This window comes from Schistocerca serialis, chromosome 5 (genome assembly GCF_023864345.2).
Source record: "Schistocerca serialis cubense isolate TAMUIC-IGC-003099 chromosome 5, iqSchSeri2.2, whole genome shotgun sequence".
NCBI classification, from domain to species: Eukaryota; Metazoa; Arthropoda; class Insecta; order Orthoptera; family Acrididae; genus Schistocerca; species Schistocerca serialis.
The window spans coordinates 463635191-463660509 of NC_064642.1; the positions used below are offsets into that span (position 1 = coordinate 463635191).

Sequence of the window (25319 nt, forward strand, 5' to 3'; positions counted from 1 at the left end):
GAAATGATTTGGCCACCTAGTTCGCCCATTATGGAACCCATAAAATGTTTCTGTGGCATAACGGAAAGGTTAGGTCGTGCACGAACAGCACAGCTTAACATTTCCGTAATGGACTTCCAACAACTTTTTGATTCCATATCACGTCGAGTTGCAGTGCTACGCCGGACAGAATGAGGTTCGACATGATAACAGGAATCAACCCATGACTTCTTTCACCTCAGAGTATGTTACCGCCCATGTGGCAGTCTGTTCGTACCATTTTTCAGTAGTACAAAGGTCGTCCACACATGTCATTAGTGTCTGTGAACTGCCTGCGCGATGTTAATGTACTCCCGTGGCCAACAAGGTCCCCAGATCTGTCCCCGACGTAATATGTGTGGTACCAGCTCGGACGTCAACGCCGTCTCAGCCCCTGTATTCAGGATACCAAGGACGAGTTACACCAGTTGTGGCCCAGCTTGGCTCATGAGACGATACAACGGCTTTATGACGCCCTTTCCAACTGACTCATTGCGTACATCCAGGCCAAAGGGAATACTATGTAATACTGATGCTGCCAATTACACTACTCGCCATTAAAATTGCTACACCACGAAGATGACGTGCTACAGACGCGAAATTTAACCGACCGGAAGAAGATGCTTTGATACGCAAATGATTATCTTTTCAGAGCATTCACACAAGGCTGGCGCCGATGGCGACACCTACAACGTGCTGACATGAGGAAAGTTTCCAACCGATTTCTCATACACAAACAGCAGTTGACCGGCGTTGCCTGGTGAGACGTTGTTGTGAAACCTCGTGTAAGGAGGAGAAATGCGTACCATCACGTTTCCGACTTTGATAAAGGTCGGATTGTAGTCTATCGCGATTGCGGTTTATCGTATCGCGGCATGGCTGCTCGCGTTGGTCGAGATCCAATGACTGTTAGCAGAATATGGAATCGGTGGGTTCAGGATGGTAATACGGAACGCCGTACTGGATCCCAACGGCCTCGTATCACTAGCAGTCGAGATGATAGGCATCTTATCCGCATGGCTGTAACGGATCCTGCAGCCACGTCTCTATCCCTGCAAGACAACAACCATCTGCACGAACAGTTCGACGACGTTTGCAGCAGCATGGACTATCAGCTCGGAGACCATGGCTGCGGTTACCCTTGATGCTGCATCACAGACAGGAGCGCCTGCGATGGTGTACTCAACGACGAACCTGGATGCACGAATGGCAAAACGTCATTTTTTCGGATGAATCAAGGTTCTGTTTACAGTATCATGATGGTCGCATCCGTGTTTGGTAATATCGCGGTGAACGCAATTGGAAGCGTGTATTCGTCATCGCCGTACTGTCGCATCACCCGGCGTGATGCTATGGGTTGCCATTGGTTACACGTCTCGGTCACCTCTTGTTCGCATTGACGGTACTTTGAACAGTGGACATTACATTTCAGATGTGTTACGACCCGTGGCTCTACCCTTCATTCGATCCCTGCGAAACCCTACATTTCAGCAGCGTAATGCACGACCGCATGTTGCAGGTCCTGTACGGGCCTTTCTGGACACAGAAAATGTTCGACTGCTGCCCTGGCCAGCACATTCTCCAGATGTCTCACCAATTGAAAATGTCTGGTCAATGGCGGCCGAGCAACTGGCTCGTCACAATACGCCAGTCACTACTCTTGATGAACTGTGGTATCGTGTTGAAGCTGCATGGGCAGCTGTACCTGTACACCCTTTGCAAGCTCTGTTTGACTCAATGCCCAGGCGCATCGAGGCCGTTATTACGGCCAGAGGTGGTTGTTCTGGGTACTGATTTCTCAGGATCTATGCACCCAGATTGCGTGAAAATGTAACCACATGTCAGTTCTTGTTATATATATTTGTCCAAGCAATACCCGTTTATCGTCTGCATTTCTTCTTGTTGTAGCAATTTCAACGGCCAGTAGTGTAACATCACACTCTCCGTTCGTTAAGTTTCATTTCGTTTCCCCCTCTTCTTCTGTGTGTGTGTGTGTTCGGGCTTACGGGCGCTGAACGTCGAGGTTATCAGCGCCCTGACACACATTAAAAGAAACGAAAGTGGACGAATTAAGTAAAATCGAAGCATACACAATAAAGAAAGCCGGAAAAGATGCAAAATGCTGTATAAGAAAATAAAACGTAAGTAAAACGAGAAAGGAGCGTCAAGGAAGCCACAGGAAATTGTCACTGTCTGGCCATTTACGTAAAATATGAGCGAGCCAGTCATCCTGTGCACAAATTAAGACTCTCTCCCTAAAATCTTGGTAAAAACATTGGACAAGTCACAGAACTCCAACACTTTAACCACAATCGTTAGAGTATTTCCTAAACGACATGGCAGATCCGCCAGCAAGTAAGCCGCAGGCCGATGGTCAGAGAATAAAACGCAGTCCAATGAAACGTGGCGCACAGTGACCTGGACGCCACAAGTACCACACATTGGAGTGTCCTCTCGCCGGAGCAGGAAGCCATGCGTCATAGGACCGTGGCCTATACGAAGACGAGTGAGGAGAACCTCGTCCCGTCTGGAAAGAAGTACACTACACACGCGTTGTGGGCTTGACTAAACGGAGCTTATTGTCAGTCATTTCCAGCCACTCATCCTCACACCGACGCATGATTCGTGAGCTCAATAGCGAGGTGAGTGCGTGCAGGGGGATGGCACACTGATCGAGACACGTCTCCTTGGCTGCGAGATCTGCCCTTTAGTTCCTAGCAATGCCGACGTGCCCCGGAACCCAGCAGAAAACCACCTCCTTCCGAGTCGTTGTAGTTGGAGGAGGGCATCCTGGATGGTCTGGACTATTTTATCTGCTGGATACAAACGTTGCAATGAGTGAAGGGCACTTAGTGAATCAAGACAGACAAAAAATTTAGGACGGGAAGAGCATCTCATCCGCTCCAGTGACCGCAAGACAGCAGTCATTTCTGCATCAAAGACAGTAAATGCTTTAGGCTGTCGGACCTTGAGGACACGATCTGGAAAGACAGCAGAGCAACCAACAGAATGCTCCTGTTTCGAACCATCCGTAAAAACAGCTTCATAGTCGGAATGCTTCAGAGTGTTGTCAAGCGTTGCCATGTGCAAGACTACATGGCTCTTACAGTCTTTGTTCGCTGCCGGAGCACATACATCTTTTTTGTCATTACATTAAGAAATAGATTCTCGGCATTGAATTCTATGGAACAACAACGGCAAAGATCAAGACATTTTCGGTTTTATTACCCTGGATTTCTCCAACTTTTAATCTTCTCGTACAGCAACTGAATTATTCTGAAATCCCACCCACTTACGTGGAAAATAGTTCTGCTACTGTGCTCAATCACAAACTATGAACTCAAAATGTAGTTTAATATTAGACCGCAACAAAATGTTTGTTTTATATTTGGAATTTGCTATTCGTAAATGTTATGAGGTATTGATGTACTAGAATAATCAAGTAAATTTTCAAATTAATTTGCTGGAATGGCGAATGGCTTTTTATAGACAGACATTTTTTCACATTACTTACTTTTCTTTGTTGGGCAGGCTGAGCGTGATACTTCCTTCCGTCTTCTCCCCATACTTCATGTACCCAAGGAATCCGGTTACCGTGAACAGAGAGACGACGAGAACCATGGCTATGTTAAGTACTCCAAGCGGCTCACGGAATCTCTTCGGAGTTTTCATGCTGTCCTCCAGTGGTAGAATCTGTAATAAATTTAAAAATGGCTCTGAGAACTATGGGACGTAACATCTGAGGCCATCAGTCCCCTAGAACTTAGAACTTCTTAAACCTAACTAATCTAAGGATATCACTAACATCCATGCCCGAGGCAGGATTCGAACCCGCGACCGTAGCAGTCGCGCGGTTCCGGACTGAAGTAATAAATTTAAGGTACGAACGCATTACAGAAGACGCAAATGTTTCTAAATTACAGGCTATGAGTGCGTTCTCGTGTCATCACGTTCACAAAATCACATTTAGGATCAAATTTTGCGTTCAAGTTTTATTCCTGGTCTGATAGATTTTGCGTGCAAGATAACGGACTTTATGTTTTTGTGCACTCTGAGAGGAAATCAGTGATTAAGACTCGGCAAAGCGGTCCATTTATCATCTTCTGTTCGTATACTTTGCTTTAATATTCTATAATGTCCATGAACGGCAGTAGACTTATGTCTAGATAATTAATAACAAAAAGGTGACACAACATTTGCACCGTCCTACTTCAGATCAGCTAAAGGTTCGCTCCAACGACCATGATGTCGGAAGATTTATAATTATATTAACACATTCCTTCACTAAAGGTCATTTTGATAAATAGGGAAAATAATTCTATCGTTCAAGAATAATATCCAAGCATTTCAAATACGCTCGAATATCCTGTGATGAAATATACAGGTTGGTCCATTGATCGTGACCGGGCCAAATATCTCACGAAATAAGCGTAAAAAAAAACTACAAAGAACGAAACTTGACAAGCTTGAAGGGCGAAACCAGATGGCGCTACGGTTGGCCCGCTAAATGGCGCTGCCATAGGTTAAACGGATCTCAACTGCGTTTTTTTTTAAAATAGGGACCCCCATTTTTATTACATATTCATGTAGTACGTAAAGAAATATGAATGTTTTAGTTGGACCACTTTTTTCTCTTTGTGATAGATGGCACTGTAATAGTCACAAACACATGGCTCACAATTTTAGACGAACAGTTGGTAACAGGTAGGTTTTTTAAATCAAAATACAGAACGTAGGTACGTTTGAACATTTCATTTCGGTTGTTCCAATGTGATACGTGTACCTTTGTGAACTTATCATTTCTAAGAACGCATGCTGTTACAGCGTGATTACCTGTAAATACCACATTAATGCAATAAATGCTCAAAATGATGTCCGTCAACCTCAATGCACTTGGCAATACGTGTAACGACATTCCTCTCAACAGCGAGTAGTTCACCTTCCGTAATGTTCGCACATACATTCACAATGCGCTGACGCATGTTCTCAGGCGTTGTCGGTGGATCACGATAGCAAATATCCTTCAACTTTCCCCACAGAAAAAAATTCGGGGACGTCAGATCCGGTGAACGTGCGGGCCATGGTATGGTGCTTCGACGACCAATCCACCTGTCATGAAATATGCTATTCAATACCGCTTCAACCGCATGCGAGCTATGTGCCGGACATCCATCATGTTGGAAGTACATCGCCATTCTGTCATGCGGTGAAACATCTTGTAGTAACAGCCGGCCGCTGTGGCCGAGAGGTTCTAGGCGCTTCAGCCCGGAACCGCGCTGCTGCCACGGTCGCAGGTTCGAATCCTGCCTCGGGCATGGATGTGTGTGATGTCCTTAGGTTAGTTAGGTTTAAGTAGTTCTAAGTTCTAGGGGACTGATGACCTTAGACGTTAAGTCCCATAGTGCTCAGAGCCATCTTGTAGTAACATCGGTAGAACATTACGTAGGATATCAGCATACATTGCACCATTTAGATTGCCATCGATAAAATGGGGGCCAATTATCCTTCCTCCCATAATGCCGCACCATACATTAACCCGCCAATGTCACTGATGTTCCACTTGTCGCAGCCATGGTGAATTTTCTGTTGCCGAATGGTGCATATTATGCCGGTTTACGATACCGCTGTTGGTGAATGACGATTCGTCGCTAAATAGAACGCGTGCAAAAAAGCTGTCATCGTCCCGTAATTTCTCTTGTGCCCAGTGGCAGGACTGTACACGACGTTCAAAGTCGTCGCCATGGAATTCCTGGTGCATAGAAATATGGTACGGGTGCAGTCGATGTTGATGTAGCATTCTCAACACCGATGTTTTTGACATTCCCGATTCTCGCGCAATTGTCTGCTACTGATGTGCGGATTAGCGGCGACAGAGCTAAAACACCTACTTGGGAGTCATCATTTGTTGCAGGTCGTGGTTGACATTTCACATGTGGCTGAACACTTCCTGTTTCCTTAAATAACGTAACTATCCTGCGAACGGTCCGGACACTTGGATGATGTCGTCCAGGATACCGAGCAGCAGATATAGATCACGCCCTTTGGTCATTTTGATCACCAACAATATCGACCTTTTCCGCAATTGGTAAACGGTCCATTTTAACACGGGTAATGTATCACGAAACAAATACCGTCCGCACTGGCGGAATGTTACGTGATACCACGTACTTACACGTTTGTGACTATTACAGCGCCATATATCACAAAGCGAAAAATGTGGTCCAACTAAAACATTCATATTTCTTTATGTAATACACGAATATGTAATAAAAAATGGGGGTTCCTTTTTTAAAAAAACGCAGTTGAAATCCGTTTGACCTATGGCAGCGCCATCTAGCGTGCCAACCAAAGCGCCATCTGGTTTCCCCTTTCAAGCTAGACGAGTTTCGTTCTTTGTAGTTTTTTCGTTTGATACTTATTTCGTGAGATAGTTGGCCCTGTCAGTATCAGTGGACTACCCTGTATATATAACATTGTAAGTCCCTATAAACCGTTAACATGCTACACATGGTAACTAGTGATTCTTTTACAGTGTAATGTCTCTACGCTCCTTGCCACCCTCCTTATCTTGTATTATCGCTCCTGTTATCAAGATTTGCAATATGTATTAATGTGCAACTTTTTTCTTGGGGAACAAAGAGCTTTTAGAGGTTTCTCTCTAAGGTCAGTCACTGAGTGGTAGTGCATTAGCTAAGCATATTACACTCTGACGACTGGTTATAAATTTTCTGAAAAGATAGGACAATATTGTGTAAGATATCTGTTTTTAAATCCATAATATTTGATTGGAAATATTGATTCTATGTCAATTGTATCTACATAATATATTTGCCTCTGAATTATGTGATTACATGTACGTCCTCGCGCGGTCGCTCTCTCACACACACACACGTAGGGGGAGGAGAGAGGGCGTTGCTTGACGTCGTCATTGATAAGGAAGAGGACATCATTGATAAGACTGCCCTTGCTTGTGGGCAACCCACGCTAACACTTGCACTTTTGAGAGTCAAATGGCCTTCGTCAAAGATAGTCAGTGGTATCGCATACTTCAGTACGTAATTTAAGGTAAAGTGCGCTGTAGTCGCTATAGAAATACTACTTACGAGCGGGAGACTATCCTTGAGAGGATAGTAAATAAACGAGGTCAGATGAATATGTGCCTGGAAATGTTTGGTGGCAGTGTTAAGCGCTGTTTATTCGTATCACGAACACCCTGCTCATTACATTCCATGCACGAAGCGTCCCTTTTTTTAGCAGATCACTAAAATTGTTTAGATTTGGGAGGAGAATATTGGTTCCGTTATTTGCCCTAAATCGAAGGGAAGACCCTAGGAAATCTCGGACGGAACTGGAAGATCTGTGTTATTTTTTTTATTTTTTATTTCTGAGACTTTTTTCCTCAGACAAAGATATAACGTCCTAGTTCAAGTATGTCTGTATGTAAGAGGCAAAGTCGATGAATTGCTCAACATCTGTGTAACCTCCCAACAGATAAATTATAATAACATCCAAACAGAAAAAATATAACATTCGCATTCAACGTAACCTAGCAACAGATAAATTTCGTAACCTACCAATAATAAAATGTGACTAACCTCCTAATAAAATTGTGGCTCACTTATAACCTTTCAATAACTGACTGCGAATTTAAACTAGTAAATTTTGGACGTCAGCAGTGCTGCGTCATGGCCCTGAAAATTCATTCTGAATAAATTGAAAATTCTTACCTCAATAAAGTCGCCGGATAACGCATATATATCTGCCCCAATAAGAAATCTTTCTGGCACAGCCCAGTGCAATTCTGGCCGATAGATTTGTCATGTATAAAAAGAAACAACTGATTTTTCTTCACAATAATCGGAATGATTATGGATTAGAGAAATTAAAAAATTCTTTAAATTGAGATGAATGATTGCCAAAAGGTATTTTTTTACGAAAGATTATTATTAAGAGATTTTTTTTAAAAACGCGTACATGGGACTGGATATAAAAATAATACATACGCGCGAGGCTGCTTTTACCCTATACTACATCGCTCAGGCACCGCCATCGCTCCCCACGACCGGCCCATCCAACTCGATACACCAAACTCCTAGCTACTACTTACTCCTACTGCCACTTAGTTCCTACTGCTGACAACACTGCTCTCTGGTCTGAGATTCTCTTATAGCTTATATATCGCGGGCAGTGCGTGAGCAATCCATCGAAATTACATCTGCTCGAGTGCGCCAGCAATAAATTCCTTAGTCATGGACCTCTTACATCTGTGTTGCATTCTGTCAAACTGAAATTAACTTCACGTGCCTAAACAAGTAGAAGTGCGAAGGACTGAGGTCCTACGAGTTGGCTGGTGCATCATCGTGTTGAAGCCCCTTCGCAGATGCAAAGGCATTTCTTCCAGCATCACAAGCAGTGTTTCTCGCAAGAACTGCAGAAATACATTGGCTGCTAGGCTTCGTTAAAAGTCGAAGGTCCGACAAGACGGATGACAAAAAAACCGCATGCACGCTCTGACGCTGAACCGGTACTCATGATTCCTAGTCAAAATAATATAAGGACCTATGCAGCCCGTAGTTGAATGTTGTATAGCTTGGTGTCTTCAGCTAGAACGTAGTGTAAGGTAATTGTATGATGGCAGTAAAATTACTTCTAGCATACTAACCACGCCTGACAAGACGTCTGTTGACAAGCCATTATGTTGATCAGCGTCTGCATGTTGAGCTATTGGACCTACATGTATGAATTAGGTTTTTTTTGTAATTTATCCAGTATCCTAACTGTCGTATTTATGCTTAATCTGACCAACAGGATTTTTGTTGTGGTCATTAGTCCAAAAACTGATTTGATGCAGCTCTCCATGCTCATCTCTCCTGGTCAAGACTCTTCATCTCAACATAGCTACTGCTAATTACGTCCATTTTAATTCACTTACTGTATATGAGCCTTGGTCTCCCACTACACTTTCTGCCCCCCCCCCCCCCTCGCAACACCACCACTCCCCGCCTATCACTTTCCTCCATTGTCGAATTAACTACTCGCAAGCAGTAATGTCAAGAAAGTATAGGAAGTTTCTACTTTAAAGCTGTAAAATGGTTCAAATGGATCTGAGCACTATGGGACTTAACTTCTGAGGTCATCAGTCCCCTAGAACTTAGAACTACTTAAACCTAACTAACCTAAGGACATCACACACATCCATGCCCGAGGCAGGATTCGAACCTGCGACCGTAGAGGTAGCGCCTAGAACTGCTCGGCCTGCATGGGTGTAAACTTGAATCATCTTGCACATACTAGATATTCTTTAAAGTCACATTTACCTATAATAATGCTAAGGATACATGTGTTCATTACGTTCGTCTTTATTAAGCGATGAATTTCCTTCGTAAAATACTTACAACACCAATCGCCTCTAGTGAGAAAAGCACCGTTCCGAGGAAGAGAGGAAATTCTTCTAGCGTTCCAAAAGGCACTTTGTCGTCGAGTGTAGGCGAGTCGATCACCAGGTAGTAGAAGGTGATGCCGAATCCTGCTATGGTCAGGAGGCTGGCGAGCGTTGTGAATGGAGCCAGGAGCTTCAGGTTGCGCACCATATTTATCAGTATGAGTGGCAGCAACAAAATCAACATGTAGATCCTCAGGTCCAGCCCACTGTAGTACTCGTCCACAACCTGTGAGAATGTGAGATTATTTATATCGTAACGTAGTGTCACAGCACGAACAATCGTCTCTTACGTAGCTATAAATCCATTAATTAACGCAAAGTAACAAGTCGTTACTTAATTCATATTGTGATACCCATTATTTTGATTGACACAGATTCTTAAAAAGACGGACCCGCACTGTTGGTCAAAACACAAATAAAGCGAATCAAGACCGAAAAATATGTAAGTCCAGATATAACAAATTGTAGTTCGAAACTTCCGATGTAGAGTCAATGGGTGTCGAAAGAGAACAACGGAAGAGTCCAACGCGTGCTGGCGTCTATAAACGCCGCGTGGTCCGGCCGCGGATCTAGGCTGCAGGGTAACGGCGGTGATTATCACTGAAACTATCGGTTTTCGGTTAGCACTCTCGTATCCTAATACCACATGTTTAAATCTTCAGATTTTTGCTTTCGAGCATGTCCTGATAGATACCTCATTTGATCAGTTTACGTATCAAAAACACCGAAACACTTACATGTGTGTCAACAGGTGTTTACTGAACATGCAGAAACAGTTGTTCAGGCCACACTAAATGAATTCAGATAGTAGTCGAGTCACGGCAGTGATTGTAGAGAGGTATGGTCAGTGCCTGCAGCGTTACCGCGTGCCAATCCAATGGTCAAGTCTACGGCAAGGCTATTATGAACAGTGTCCGTATTTAATGAGCATGAAGAGTGTTAAGTGTCAAGTGAAGTAACAACTGACAGTGCAGTGAGTAAACATGGGCGAAACCATAACAAAACTGTGTCTGATGTGTGCTGCACCCTTTATGGAGAAGAGGTTGCTAGTTTTGTGGCCCATGCAACACATCATGGGCCGTCCCATCAACAATGATGTACATAAGATGACGCCGCTCTTGGGATCTGTGCCGCTTCCATTGGCTCCCTTCCTCATTACTACCATTCTTGAGAGATACACTATTGGCCATTAAAATTGCTACACCACGAAGATGACGTGCTACAGACGCGACAGGAAGAAGATCCTGTGATATGCAAATGATTAGCTTTTCAGAGCATTCACACAAGGTTGGCGCCGGTGGCGACACCTACAACGTGCTGATATGAGGAAAGTTTCCAACCGATTTCTCATATACAAACAGCAGTTGACCGGCGTTGCCTGGTGAAACGTTGTGATGCCTCGTGTAAGGAGGAGAAATGCGTACCATCACGTTTCCGACTTCGATAAAGGTCGGATTGTAACCTATCGCGACTGCGATTTATCGTATCGCGACATTGCTGCTCGCGTTGGTCGAGATCCAAGGACTGTTAGCAGAATATGGAATCGGTGGGTTCGGGAGGGTAAGACGGAACGCTGTGCTGGATCCCAACGGCCTCGTATCACTAGCAGTCGAGATGACAGGCGTCTTATCCGCAAGGCTGTAACATATCCTGCAGCCGTGGCTTGACCCTTCATTCGATCCCTGCGAAACCCTACATTTCAGCAGGATATTGCACGACTGCAAGTTGCAGGTCCTGTACGGGCCTTTCTGGACACAGAAAATGTTCGACTGCTGCCCTGGCCAGCACATTCTCCACATCTCTCACCAATTGAAAACGTCTGGTCAATGGTGGCCGAGCAACTGGCTCGTCACAATACGCCAGTCACTACTCTTGATGAACTGTGGTATCGTGTTGAAGCTGCATGGGCAGCTGTACCTGCACACGCCATCCAAGCTCTGTTTGACTCAATGCCCAGGCGTATCAAGGCCGTTATTACGGCCAGAGGTGGTTGTTCTGGGTACTGATTTCTGAGGATCTACGCACCCAAATTGCGTGAAAATGTAATCACATGTCAGTTGTAGTATAATATATTTGTCCAATGAATACCCGTTTATCAACCGCATTTCTTCTTGGTGTAGCAATTTTAATGGCCAGTAGTGTATTACTGTAGTCAATCACGAGGGTTCAAGTAGGAAATGTTGTTATTCCATATTCCGTCTCTCCTTAGGGTCAAACCACAATCCCAGATTCCAATATTATGATATTCCAAGCACCAAATTTTTACTTTAATTATTCAGTATACTTACTGTTCACTTCATTTAGAACAGCCTTCTCTCCATTGCTCATTCGTATATGCTTACGTTTCGACGATGTGCGAAACTACGACGTTATCTAACTCCTTAGGTTAGCACTGGCCGCGAACAGCGGCTACAGACGTCCGACTTTGGGCACGTTATGAAACGGAAGGTAGGACAGAGAGTCAGTTAATGTGAAGAGTGGGTTATTCACGTCAGGATCAACGCAAACCAACGCCAACAATAACAGCTGAGGTAAACATGCCGACGACGGCGCCAACACCACCTACATCTACATCTACATCTACATCCATACTCCGCAAGTCACCTGACGGTGTGTGGCGGAGGGTACCTTGAGTACCTCTATCGGTTCTCCCTTCTATTCCAGTTTCGTATTCTTCGTGGAAAGAAGGATTGTCGGTATGCTTCTGTGTAGGCTCTAATCTCTCTGAGTTTATCCTCATGTTCTCTTCGCGAGATTTACGTAATAGGGAGCAATATCCTGCTTGACTCTTCGGTGAAGGCATGTTCTCGAAACTTCAACAAAAGCCTGTACCGAGCTACTGAGCGTCTCTCCTGCAGAATCTTCCACTGGAGTTTATCCATCATCTCCGTAACGCTTTCGCGATTACTAAATGATCCTGTAACGAAGCGCGCTGCTCTCAGTTGGATCTTCTCTATCTCTTCTATCAACCCTATCTGGTACGGATCCCACACTTCAAGCAGTGGGCGAACAAGCGTACTGTAACCTACTTCCTTTGTTTTCGGAATGCATTGCCTTAGGATTCTTCCAATGAATCTCAGTCTGGCATCTGCTTTACCAACGATCAACTTTATATGATCATTCCATTTTAAATCACTCCTATTGCGTACTCCCAGATAATTTATGGAATTAACTGCTTCCAGTTGCTGACCTCCTATATTGTAGCTAAATGATAAGGGACCTATATTTGTGTCTATTCGCAGCACATTGCACTTGTCTACATTGAGATTCAACTGCCGTTCCCTGCACCATGCGTCAATTCGCTGCAGAGCCTCCTGCATTTCTGTACAATTTTCCATTGTTACAGCCTTTCGATATACCACAGCATCATCCGCAGAAAGCCTCAGTGAACTTCCGATGTCATCCACAAGATCATTTATGTATATTGTGAATAGCAACGGTCCTACGACACTCCCTGCGGCACACCTGAAATCACTCTTACTTCGGAAAACTTCTCTCCACTGAGAATGACATGCTGCGTTCTGTTATCTAGGAACTCTTCAATCCAATCACACAATTGGTCTTATAGTCCATATGCTCTTACTTTGTCCATTAAAGGACTGTGGGGAACTGTATCGAACGCCTTGAGGAAGTCAAGAAACACGGCATCTACCTGTGAACCCGTATCTATGGCCCTCTGAGTCTCGTGGACGAATAGCGCGAGCTGGGTTTCACACGACCGTCTTTTTCGAAACCCATGCTGATTCCTACAGAGTAGATGTCTAGTCTCCAGAAAAGTCATTATACTCGAACATAATACATGTTCCAAAATTCTACTACTGATCGACGTTAGATATATAGGTCTTTAGTTCTACGCATCTGTTCGACGTCCCTTCTTGAAAACGGGGATGACCTGTGCCCTTTTCCAATCCTTTGGAACGCTACGCTCTTCTAGAGACCTACGGTACACCGCTGCAAGAAGGGGGGCAAGTTCCTTCGCGTACTCTGTGTAAAATCGAACTGGTATCCCATCAGGTCCAGCGGCCTTTCCTCTTTTGAGCGATTTTAATTGTTTCTCTATCCCTCTGTCGCTCTATTTAGATATCTACCATTTTGTCATCTGTGCGACAATCTAGAGAAGGAACTACAGTGCAGTCTTCCTCTGTGAAACAACTTTGAAAAAAGACATTTAGTATTTCGGCCTTTAGTCTGTCATCGTCTGTTTCAGTACCATTTTGGTCACAGAGTGTCTGGACATTTTGTTTTGATCCACCTACCGCTTTGACATAAGACCAAAATTTCTTAGGATTTTCTGCCAAGTCAGTACATAGAACTTTACTTTCGAATTCATTGAGTGCCTCTCGCATAGCCCTCCACACACTACATTTCGCTTCGCGTAATTTTTGTTTGTCTGCAAGGCTTTGTCTATGTTTATGTTTGCTGTGAAGTTCCCTTTGCTTCCGCAGCAGTTTTCTAACTTGGTTGTTGTACCACGGTGGCTCTTTTCCATGTCTTACTATCTTGCTTGGCACATACTCATCTAACGCATATTGTACGATGGTTTTGAACTTTGTCCACTGATCCTCAACACTATCTGTACTTGAGACAAAACTTTTGTGTTGAGCCGTCAGGTACTCTGTAATCTGCTTTTTGTCACTTTTGCTAAACAGAAAAATCTTCCTACCTTTTTTTAATATTTCTATTTATGACTGAAATCATCGATGCAGTAACCGCTTTATGATCGCTGATTCCCTGTTCTGCGTCAACCGTTTCAAATAGTTCAGGTCTGTTTGTCACCAGAAGGTCTAATATGTTATCGCCACGAGTCGGTTCTCTGTTTAACTGCTCAAGGTAGTTTTCAGATAAAGTACTTTAAAAAATTTCACTGGATTCTTTGTCCCTGCTACCCGTTATGGACGTTTGAGTCTTCCAGTCTATATCCGGCAAATTAAAATCTCCACCCAAAACTATAACATGGTGGGGAAATCTACTCGAAATATTTTCCAAATTATCCTTCAGGTGCTCAGCCACAACAGCTGCTGAGCCAGGGGGCCTATAGAGTCATCCAATTGCCATGTCTGAGCCTGCTTTAACCTTGACCTTCACCCAAATTATTTCACATTTCGGATCTCCGTCAATTTCCTTCGATACTATTGCACTTCTTATCGCTATAAACACGCCTCCCCCTTCACTGTCCAGACTGTCTCTGCGGCATACATTCCAATCGGGGTTTAGGATTTCATTACTGGTTACATCTGGTTTCAGCCAACTTTCTGTCCCTAGTACTATATGGGCATTGTGACCGTTTATTAATGAGAGCAGTTCTGGGACCTTTCTATAGACGCTCATGCAGTTTACTATTAGCACATTAATATTGTTATTCCCTGTTGCATTTTGCCAACTCCTACCTTGCCGCGTCTCAGGAGGCGTCTTGTCGAACCTAGGGAGGGAATTCTCTAACCTGAAAAACCCACATGTGCACTCCACACGTACTCCGCTACCCTTGTAGCCGCTTCCGGCGTGTAGTGCACGCCTGACCTATTCAGGGGGACCCTACATTTCTCCACCCGATAGCGGAGGTCGAGAAATTTGCACGCCAGATCTCCGCAGAATCGTCTGAGCCTCTGGTTTAAGCCTTCTACTCGGCTCCAAACCAGCTGACCGCGATCGGTTCTGGGAACGATACTACAAATAGTTAGCTCAGATTCCACCCCGCGAGCGAGGCTTTCCGTCTTCACCAATTCCGCCAACCGCCTGTACGATATGAGGATGACCTCTGAACCCATACGGCAGGAGTCACTGGTGCCGACATGAGCAACAATTTGCAGTCGGATGCAACCAGTGCTCTCTATCGCCGCCGGCAGGGCCTCCTCCACATCTCGGATGAGATCCCCCGGCAAGCAGACAGAGTGAACACTGGCCTTCTCCCCCGACCTTTCCGCTATTTCCCTAAGGGGCTCTATCACCCGCCTAACGTTGGAGTTCCCAATAACTAATAAACCCCTCCCCCCGCGTGCCTGCTCTGACCTTGCTGAAGGAGCAGCCTCATGTCCCCTCACAGGCAGAGCGGGCGATGCCACACGGCCAGCTTCCACATTGACCCTCCGCCTCGCGCGATGCGAACGCCGCTGAACCCGCCACTCCCCTTGGGGAGATGGTTACCCAACCGCCACGGTACCCACGAAGATGTCTCGACAGCAGGGACAGTGGGTGAAGCATGTAACACCTGTGGTGTACCATGCGACGCACCAGATTCCCCACTGCCGCTACACTCCGAGGCAGCAGCCTGAAGACGGCTGACCGCGGCTATCAACACGTTCAGCTGTTCGCCCCTCCTGCGTCCGTACACAGCAGTCACACATCCTATCCATCCTAAGAAATCAATTTACTGTAGAGTCAATCAACTTTAAACTAGACTGCTAATTCACTAAAGGCGGCTGATAGTTGACTAAACTGTGGTTGCTAGACACTTCTTGTAGAAAACAATGAAAATAGCACTACATGTCTCTGGACTGTATTGAAAACAAACACTAGCACTACTGACACTATGGTTGACTAAAGGGACTCTCTCTGACTGTATTCAAAACAAACACGAAATCTATGGAACACTATTAGTAGCACTGGACAATTAAAGCTTCCTAAAAGCAAAAACACACGGAATAAGAAGCGACAAGTAAGAAAAATACAGTTAATACTTAAATTAACGTAGCTCGCTGCACAGCAGACGTGAAGCAGACGGCAGTTAATTTGCATCTATCTTCAAGATTCTGCCAATTCAGTTTCTTCAGAGTAACTGTAATATTCTCCAGTGGGTCAGACAAATCTGTGAACATCCATGCCGCCCTGTTCCGTACAGGTTCAAAATCTCCTGTTTGTGCTATTTGGTACGAGTCGCACGCAACTGAGCAGTATTCTAGAATGGACCACACGAGTAAGCAGTCTCCTTTGAACACTGACTGCATTTCCCCAGTATTGTACCAATAAACCGAAGTCTACCGCCTGCTTTACTCACTACTAAGACAATACGATCATTCCATTTCATATCCCTACAAAGTACTACACCCAGGTATTTGTTTGAGTTATTCCAACTGTGGCTCGTTGATAGCATAGTCATAGAATGCTATATTTTTTCGTTTTGTAAAGGAAAAAAAAAAGATAGGGCAAGGCCGGCCACGCTCCCCCTCCCCTAGCTCTCAGGTCAACGAAGAGATATAGCGTAGTCAGGTGTTTTTCTTTCAATAAAATAATTTAAAAGTCGGTTTTTACGTAGGGTTTTAAATGATTGGAACCAGAACTTTTTATTGCTACTTACAAGTCGCCTACCGTCTTCCAAAATATTAAGAATACCTCGTACCGCCAGGTCAAGGCCCCTACAAACTGTCGTATGGGCGCCCTTGTATGCCGACATCGCAAGTAGGAAATTAAGAGACAGAAGAAGTATATAAGGTTATCGAACGGGTGATACAGTACCTAAAGGGAGATGGAAAACAACTCGCGATAATCGTGGGGGCTTGAAATGCGGTTGTAGGGGAAGGAATAGAAGAAAGGGTTATGGGAAAATATTGGCCTGATAGTAGGAATGAGAGAGATGAAAGACTAACTGATTTCTGTAATAAATTTCAGCTAGTAATACTCTCTTCAAGAATCGCAAGAAGAGGACGTATACGAGGAAAACGCCCGGAGGCATCGCAAGAGTCCCGTTGGATTACACCATGGTCAGACAGATATTTCGAAATTGGATTTTAAAACGTACACAGGAGAAAATATAGTCTCAGATCACTATTTAGTAATAATTAAGAGTAGACTAGAGTTTAAGAGAACAGTGCAGAAGAATCAATGCGGGAGAAAGTGGGATACTCAAGTACTGAAGAAGATGAGACTCGTCCGAAGCTTGCTAAAGATGTGGCCAGTGCGTTAAGGACTCTCACAGTAGGCAGTACAGGTGAACAGGAGTAGTATCTCTCAAAATAGCGTTAACATATGTTGAAATGGCAAACGTAGGTAGTGAAAGGGTAACTGCGAAGAAACCATGGGTAAAAGAAGAATTACTTCAATTGATAGACGAAACAAGGAAGTAAAAAGTGCTCAGGGAAAGACAGGAACACAGCAATATGAACCACTTAGCAACGAAATAAATAGGAAGTGCATGGAAGGCAAGACGAAATAGCTGCAGAAAAAATAAGAAATAAGAAAAGAAATGATTGCCTGAACGACTGACTCACCGTAAAGAACAGTCAAAACAACTGTCGGTGAAATTAAAAGCGAGGACGGAAGAGTGCAATATGAATTCCACTGGTTAACGCAGTGGAGAGGGCAGATGGGTGGAAAGAGCACATTGTAGGCCTCTGTAAGAGGGAGGAATTGGCTGATGGCGTGATAGAAGAAGAAACCGAAGTCGATGGGGAAGAGACAGGAGAACCAGTATTGATGTTAGAAACTAGAAGGGCTTTGGAAGGCTTAAGATCACATAAGCTAGAAGGATAAATAACATAAGATCACATAAGCTAGAAGGATAAATAACATTTTATCGAAATTTGTAAAATCATTGGGCAAGGTGGTAACCAACCGACAATTCATGTTGGTGTGTAGAACCTACGAAATTGGCGACACACCATCAGACATTCGGGAAAACATCATCCACCCAATTCCGAAGATAGCAAGAGTTGATCAATGGGAGAACTATCGCACAATCAGATTAACAGCTCATGCATCCAAGTTTCTGATAAGTATAATATACAGAAGAGTGGAAACGAAAAGTGAGGATCTGTTAGATGATAGATCATTTTGGTTTTAGGAAACGTAAAGGTGTTAGGGAGGCAGTCCTGACGTTGCGCTTGATAATGGAAGCAAAATTAAAGAAAAATCAAGACACATTCATAGGATTTGTCGAACTAGAAAAAGGGTTCGACAGTGTAAAATGGTGCAAGATGTTCGAAATTCTGAGAAAAATAGGAGTAAGCATAACGAGAGACGGATAATATACAATATGTACAAGAACTCAGAGGGAACAATAACACTGGAAGACAAAGAAAGGAGTGCACGGATTAGAATGAATCCAAGACAGAGAAGCAGTCTTTCGTCCATGCTGTTCAGTATTTGTGTCGAAGAAGCAGTGACGGGAATAAAAAGAAGTTTCAAGAGTGGGATTAAAATTCAATGTTGGCGAAGAAGAATTACAGATACGAGGCAGCATTAACTCTGCCCCTTTGTATTTTGACAAAGGAGAGAGTACTATTCCACCCAGAATTTAAGCATAAACCTCCATCTCTATTTATAAGGTCACTTGCAAATCTGATTTCAACTGCTGTCTTAATAACACTAACCCAATACTTGGAAATACATATCAGAATCTCCGTGTTGTTACATTCGGCTGGATGACCAGACAGGCAATGTTTTGCATTAGGAGATTTGCTCTGCTGTTGTTAGCGTGTGTGACGCTTATGCTCAGTTCACCGGTCATCCACAGTCCTGATGGTCTGACCAAAATTTGACACGCCACGACTGCAAAGAATACGATAGACATGCCTTATGCGAACCAAAATCATACTTTACGATTCCTAAAAGGATCCTTATCTCAGTTGGTCGTCGAGAAACACATTTCACATCACATTTTCGCAAAATACAATCAGTCCTACGGCTCTGAGCACTATGGGACTTAACATCTGTGGTCATCAGTCCCCTAGAACTTAGAACTACTTAAACCTAACTAACCTAAGGACATCACACACATCCATGCCCGAGGCCGGATTCGAACCTGCGACCGTAGCGGGAACGCGGTTCCAGACTGAAGCGCCTAGAACCGCACGGCCACACCGGTCGGAGTCAGTCCTACGGGAAATGATGCCCAGTAAGTCTGCGATCATGAATCACCGTCCAGCCAAACCCATTCAATGCCAAAATTTTGAAGCAGTTTCATTTTGTAACTGCTTGGCATTCGGTGAAGTGTGAACGTTTCCGTGGCTCGGAGTCTAATAGTATATTACGATCCTCTGTGATCAGTATCACGGAAAACTTTACATAGTAATGAAAATGAATATTTACGATCGATGTGCCTCTAATTTTTTTATCAGAGATGAGCACTCGTTTATTCCTTCTTGGAATACAACTTTTACTATCGAGTTCGAATACATAATATTCACAATTATAAGTTCCCTTCGTCTTTATCAGAGCAAGAACAAAAATGACAGAGATAAGAAAAATCAGAGATAATGAATTAATAATGTTTGCTTTTCTTGTGCAAGGAGTAACACCTTTGGTTCCTACACACAGCACAGTATCTGACGTAGTTATTTCTGCAATAAAATGTGATATTACAAGTCCACAGCTCTCTCGCCTGGCTGCACACTTCCCCCACTACCACGCAATGCTGTTTGAGGGTGATGAGGGGGGCAGACAGGGGAAATGGCGAAAGTGATTATTTAAATGGCAATGCAGTCAGGCACAGTGTACACGAATTGATTTCATATTTCTCAACAACATGGGTCACAAATTAAAGAAATTTACAGTAATGTTTAAATATTTTTGGCATGCTGAACAGGTAATATAAAATTCATCTGATACATAATGTCGGCATACGGACTGGTGCAGACGATCTCGCAGATTTTCGCACTCAGGCTGCCATCTAACTTTTCAGATTCATTAGAGATGTGGGAACTCTTCCAAAGCAAAACGAAGTAGACCTGGATAGCTTTAACGTAAAAAAAATTATCTTTTAAACTGGAACTACATTGCATCAGTCAGTTCAATCTGTATGTGCAAAGGGGCACTTTCATCTGAAACAGTAAAACAGCTCGAAACCAGATGTTAGATTGACGGTGTCCTCAAAAATTTTAGAAAACTGCCCTTTTAACCCTTTCAAGATCACAATGAATCATTCAAAATTCGCGCTTGCTTTAACGCCAGTGAGCTTAGGGAAATTAACGGTGTTTTTTGACAGAATTTGTCCATTCCACAATGCGATTTTCTTTTTAAATGCATCCCCATCAAACCAGAACGAAGTTGTTTCTCACCTTGCAATCTCTTTCTGCGTATAGCTAAATACACTTAAAAGGCAAGGTCTGCAATCCACTCTGGATGTTCTAATTTTCGTTCGTGCTCTCCTTTCTCCTTTTTAAATTCAGCAATAATAGGATTTGTATTGATAAGTCGTTCTAGGCGTTCCCCATGAATTAACCAACGCACTTAGCTATAATATATAAACTCTCCATGCTCTGCGTTCAGTGCCATCAGAAAGTGTTGCAATTGACAGTGGACTAATGCGCGCGACCTCAGAAAATTTATTACTAGTAACAGCAATTTCATAACGTGCTCTATTCTTGCAAATTTAGCAAAAAGTATTTTTTTCAGTCGTTGCAATTTTTTTTGCTCTTTCCTCGTCAACCATATATTTAAATTCTTTCTGCATGGTATTGTAATGTCGCTCCATAGCAAATTTATATACCCGTCGACTATGTGACTGTATATCTTTTATGCGATGTTGAGAAGTGTTATCCATCTCTACTCTCAGTATCTTCCATTTTCAAAATCTTGTGACGATATATCGTTAGACTGTCTCTTTTTGTACAAAACTGCCGCTGGACTTGTGAACTTGCTTTATACCACAAACAAATAGCAAAGAGTAAACTGCGCTAGCACTACGATTCTGGTGAACTGAAGAAAGTCGTACCGACAGAAGAATTCCGCAAAGCAATGCTAATTGAAGCGTCGTGCGGTACCGAATACTAACAAGAAGGACGGAGCTAAGGCGAGACAGGGCGATCGTCGGTCCACATACGGCGACTCCGCGACCGTCCGTGCCGTAAGTTATTCCAACATGTTATTCACAGTTTATTCCTGCTCACGGTTCTCCATTTGTCTCAGTCATTACACTTCGATCACACAGCAATGAAAGAGCTCTTCTTCCTGCCCCACGTATTGTAGGCAGAATGGTCAGTGGACTCGCTTACTTAATCAGCTATTATTATCTTCTTATTTTACGGCATAAAATATTAAGAAAGACATCTCCATGTACTTACTGCCTTTATATTGCTGCTGATGAATACCACGTACACGCAGCAGCTTCCCAGTTGAAAGACTAACATGAAGACGTTCACAATATGCCTGAAATATGTTGGGAGCATTAGAAACGATGTCATCACTTCTACAATGTTTGGCAGAAAATTATTTATTTATTTTCCTGTACATTTATATCTACCCAACCAGGATTTGACCTACATCTGGAATATCGTTTTGAAAATTTCCATGGAAACATAAATTGCTTTCAATAATGTGGACGACAGGGAGACGAAAGATTTCCGTTTACTCCCGTGTATGTTTTGAATTCTTTAAATTCCACATGTTCCCATTACATTACTGTCAGCTACAAAGTCACCAACGTCCTCCTCTGTGTGTGTGTGTGTGTGTGTGTGTGTGTGTGTGTGTGTGTTGTAATGACACATTCCGACGCAGAGGCATACAATATCGTAAAACCTGCACCAAAGATTAAATCGAGAGGGATGTAGGATATAATCTCTGTAATGTTCATATTGGATCCTCTTTTGTTTCACACTCCAAGAAGGAGTTAAGATACACATTCTATTGTTATCTTGTAGGGGATGGACGTAATTTTTGGTGTGTGCGAAAATGCAGCCATCTTGTTAGTATTTAGGGTTTGTGCGACGAGCAGAGCAAGTAAATGCTGAATGTGAAATGAGTTAGTCAACAACGCCAATAGTTATTGGACGAGACCTTGCAGTGCTACGTTTCCGAAACGGGTGTGGCGGACTGCAGGGACCCTCCCCTCTCTTTAAGAAGACATAACGCATATACACGAGGGTGAGTCAAATGAAAACCTTAAATATTTTTTTAAATATTATTTATTGTGCAGAAGTGGTACACAGCTGTATCACTTTTCAACATAATCTCCCCCACGCTCAATACAAGTCCTCCAGCGCTCTCAAAGTGCATAAATTCCTACAGAAACAATTCTTTTGGTAGTCCGCGCAACCACTCATGCACCGTGTGGCGTACCTCTTCATCAGAACGGAACTTCTTTCCTCCCATTGCGTCTCTGAGAGTCACTCGGCGGTTTTCCTTCACTATGGCTTCAACTGCTGCAATGTTTTGTAGAGTCACAGCTCGTTGTGCCTGACTGGGACGAGGAGCACCTTCCATTGAAGTCACACCATTTGCGAACTTCCTACTCCATTCGTAGACTTGCCTTTCCCTAAATCGTTTCAGGTAAATGCCGGGATGGTTCCTTTGAAAGGGCACGGCCGACTTCCTACCCAATCCTTCCCTCATCCGAGCTTGTGCTCCGTCCCTAATGACCTCGTTGTCGACGGGACGTTAAACACAAATCTCCTCCTCCTCCGTAGACTTGCTGCTGTGACAAACATGCATCACCGTACTGAACCTTCATTCGTCGATGAATTTCAATAGGTTTCACACCTTCACTACGCAAAACACGGATAACAGAACTCTGTTCTTCCCTGGTGCAAGTCGCAAGTGGGGCGGCCATCTTTATACTGATACTGCGACGGTATGTGTGCATCTGCACTATGCTTTCACCTACAGGCCATTCTGCACGCTGTTTGTAGCAAGCTTACCAACTTACAGGATAACGGCGCGAAATTTCGATTCGTTATTACAAATTTAAGGTTTTCATTTGACTCTCCCTCGTACAAAGTAGTAAGTTATTGCCAACTGAAAGAATAAATCGGAGGTGTATAACAAATCCATCTATGTGAAATAACTAATTAAAAGTGGCTAATCTTTGGAGTGTCAGACTTTAATCGGCCAATTAAATGTAAGAGTTATAACTTGCCGGAACAGCTAGTCACCTAACCAAACTGTCCCTCACTTCTGATTTTGACCCTTGAAGTGCGATATACAGGGTGTTACAAAAAGGTATGGCCAAACTTTCAGGAAACATTCCTCACACACAAATAAAGAAAAGATGTTATGTGGACATGTGTCCGGAAACTCTTAATTTCCATGTTAGAGCTCATTTTAGTTTCGTCAGTATGTACTGTACTTCCTCGATTCACCGCCGGTTGGCCCAATTGAAGGAAGGTAATGTTGACTTCGGTGCTTGTGTTGACATGCGACTCATTGTTCTACAGTACTAGCATCAAGCTCATCAGTACGTAGCATCAACAGGTTAGTGTTCATCACGAACGTGGTTTTGCAATCAGTGCAACGTTTACAAATGCGGAGTTGGCAGATGCCCATTTGATGTATGGATTAGCACGGGGCAATAGCCGTGGCGCGGTACGTTTGTACCGAGACAGATTTCCAGAACGAAGGTGTCCCGACAGGAAGACGTTCGAAGCAATTGATCGGCGTCTTAGGGAGCACGGAACATTCCAGCCTATGACTCGCGACTGGGGAAGACCTAGAACGACGAGGACACCTGCAGTGGACGAGGCAATTCTTCGTGCAGTTGACGATAACCCTAATGTCAGCGTCAGAGAAGTTGCTGCTGTACAAGGTAACGTTGACCACGTCACTGTATGGAGAGTGCTACAGGAGAACCAGTTGTTTCCGTACCATGTACAGCGTGTGCAGGCACTATCAGCAGCTGATTGGCCTCCACGGGTACACTTCTGCGAATGGTTCATCCAACAATGTGTCAATCCTCATTTCAGTGCAGATGTTCTCTTTACGGATGAGGCTTCATTCCAACGTGATCAAACTGTAAATTTTCGCGATCAACATGTGTGGGCTGACGAGAATCCGCACGCAATTGTGCAATCACGTCATCAACACAGATTTCCTGTGAACGTTTGGGCAGGCATTGTTGGTGATGTCTTGATTGGGCCCCATGTTCTTCCACCTACGCTCAATGGAGCACGTTATCATGATTTCATACGGGATACTCTACCTGTGCTGCTAGAACATGTGCCTTTACAAGTACGACACAACATGTGATTCATGCACGATGGAGCTCCTGCACATTTCAGTCGAAGTGTTCGTACGCTTCTCAACAACAGATTCGGTGACTGATGGATTGGTAGAGGCGGACCAATTCCATGGCCTCCACGCTCTCCTGACCTCAACCCTCTTGACTTTCATTTATGGGGGCATTTGAAAGCTCTTGTCTACGCAACCCCGGTACCAAATGTAGAGACTCTTCGTGCTCGTATTGTGGACGGCTGTGATACAATACGCCATTCTCCAGGGCTGCATCAGCGCATCAGGGATTCCATGCGACGGAGGGTGGATGCATGTATCCTCGCTAAAGGAGGACATTTTGAACATTTCCTCTAACAAAGTGTTTGAAGTCACGCTGGTACGTTCTGTTGCTGTGTGTTTCCATTCCATGATTAATGTGATTTGAAGAGAAGTAATAAAATGAGATCTAACATGGAAAGTAAACGTTCCTGGACACATGTCCACATAACATATTTTCTTTCTTTTTGTGTGAGGAATGTTTCCTGAAAGTTTGGCCGTACCGTTTTGTAACACCCTGTAGATGGTTATGGGCGGGAAAGCTGCTTCCATAGCCTTGGTGCGGCAAAAAGTGCGGTAATTCTGGCCGTCAGCGGGATGGCACCAGAAAGCCTGGCGCCAAGGCTACGACACACAGTGAGCGACCGCTGCTTTCAGCACTTTGTGGCCACGTCCTGCCAACTGTGTGAGGTGCTTGCCCTTGGCGAGGGTACGGTAATACTCGTGGCTGGTTCTTTCATGTTGCTATCATTTCTGTTGGTATCCTGAGCCAGGTGGTGGGAAAGCCGCTCAACGGATGAATTTGTACGACGCAGCTACAAAGTCACCAACGTATTCCTGTGTGTGTGTGTGTGTGTGTGTGTGTGTGTGTGTGTGTGTGTGTGTGTGTCTTGTAATGACACATTCCGACGCAGAGGCATACAATACCTTAAAATCTGCACCAAAGATT

General features: G+C 43.9%; 1 protein-coding gene across 1 annotated transcript in view; it reads right to left on the minus strand.

Moving 5' to 3' along the window:
• The window catches only part of LOC126481996 (proton-coupled amino acid transporter-like protein CG1139), an 87017-nt gene that overhangs the window by 19050 nt on the left and 42648 nt on the right, over nucleotides 1-25319 (minus strand). The window contains exons 4-6 of the mRNA XM_050105961.1: nucleotides 21454-21538; nucleotides 9414-9686; nucleotides 3533-3711 (exon numbers count right to left, since the gene is read on the minus strand). Of these exons, the coding sequence (XP_049961918.1) occupies nucleotides 3533-3711; nucleotides 9414-9686; nucleotides 21454-21538 (537 nt within the window). The remainder of the gene's footprint in view (nucleotides 1-3532; nucleotides 3712-9413; nucleotides 9687-21453; nucleotides 21539-25319) is intronic.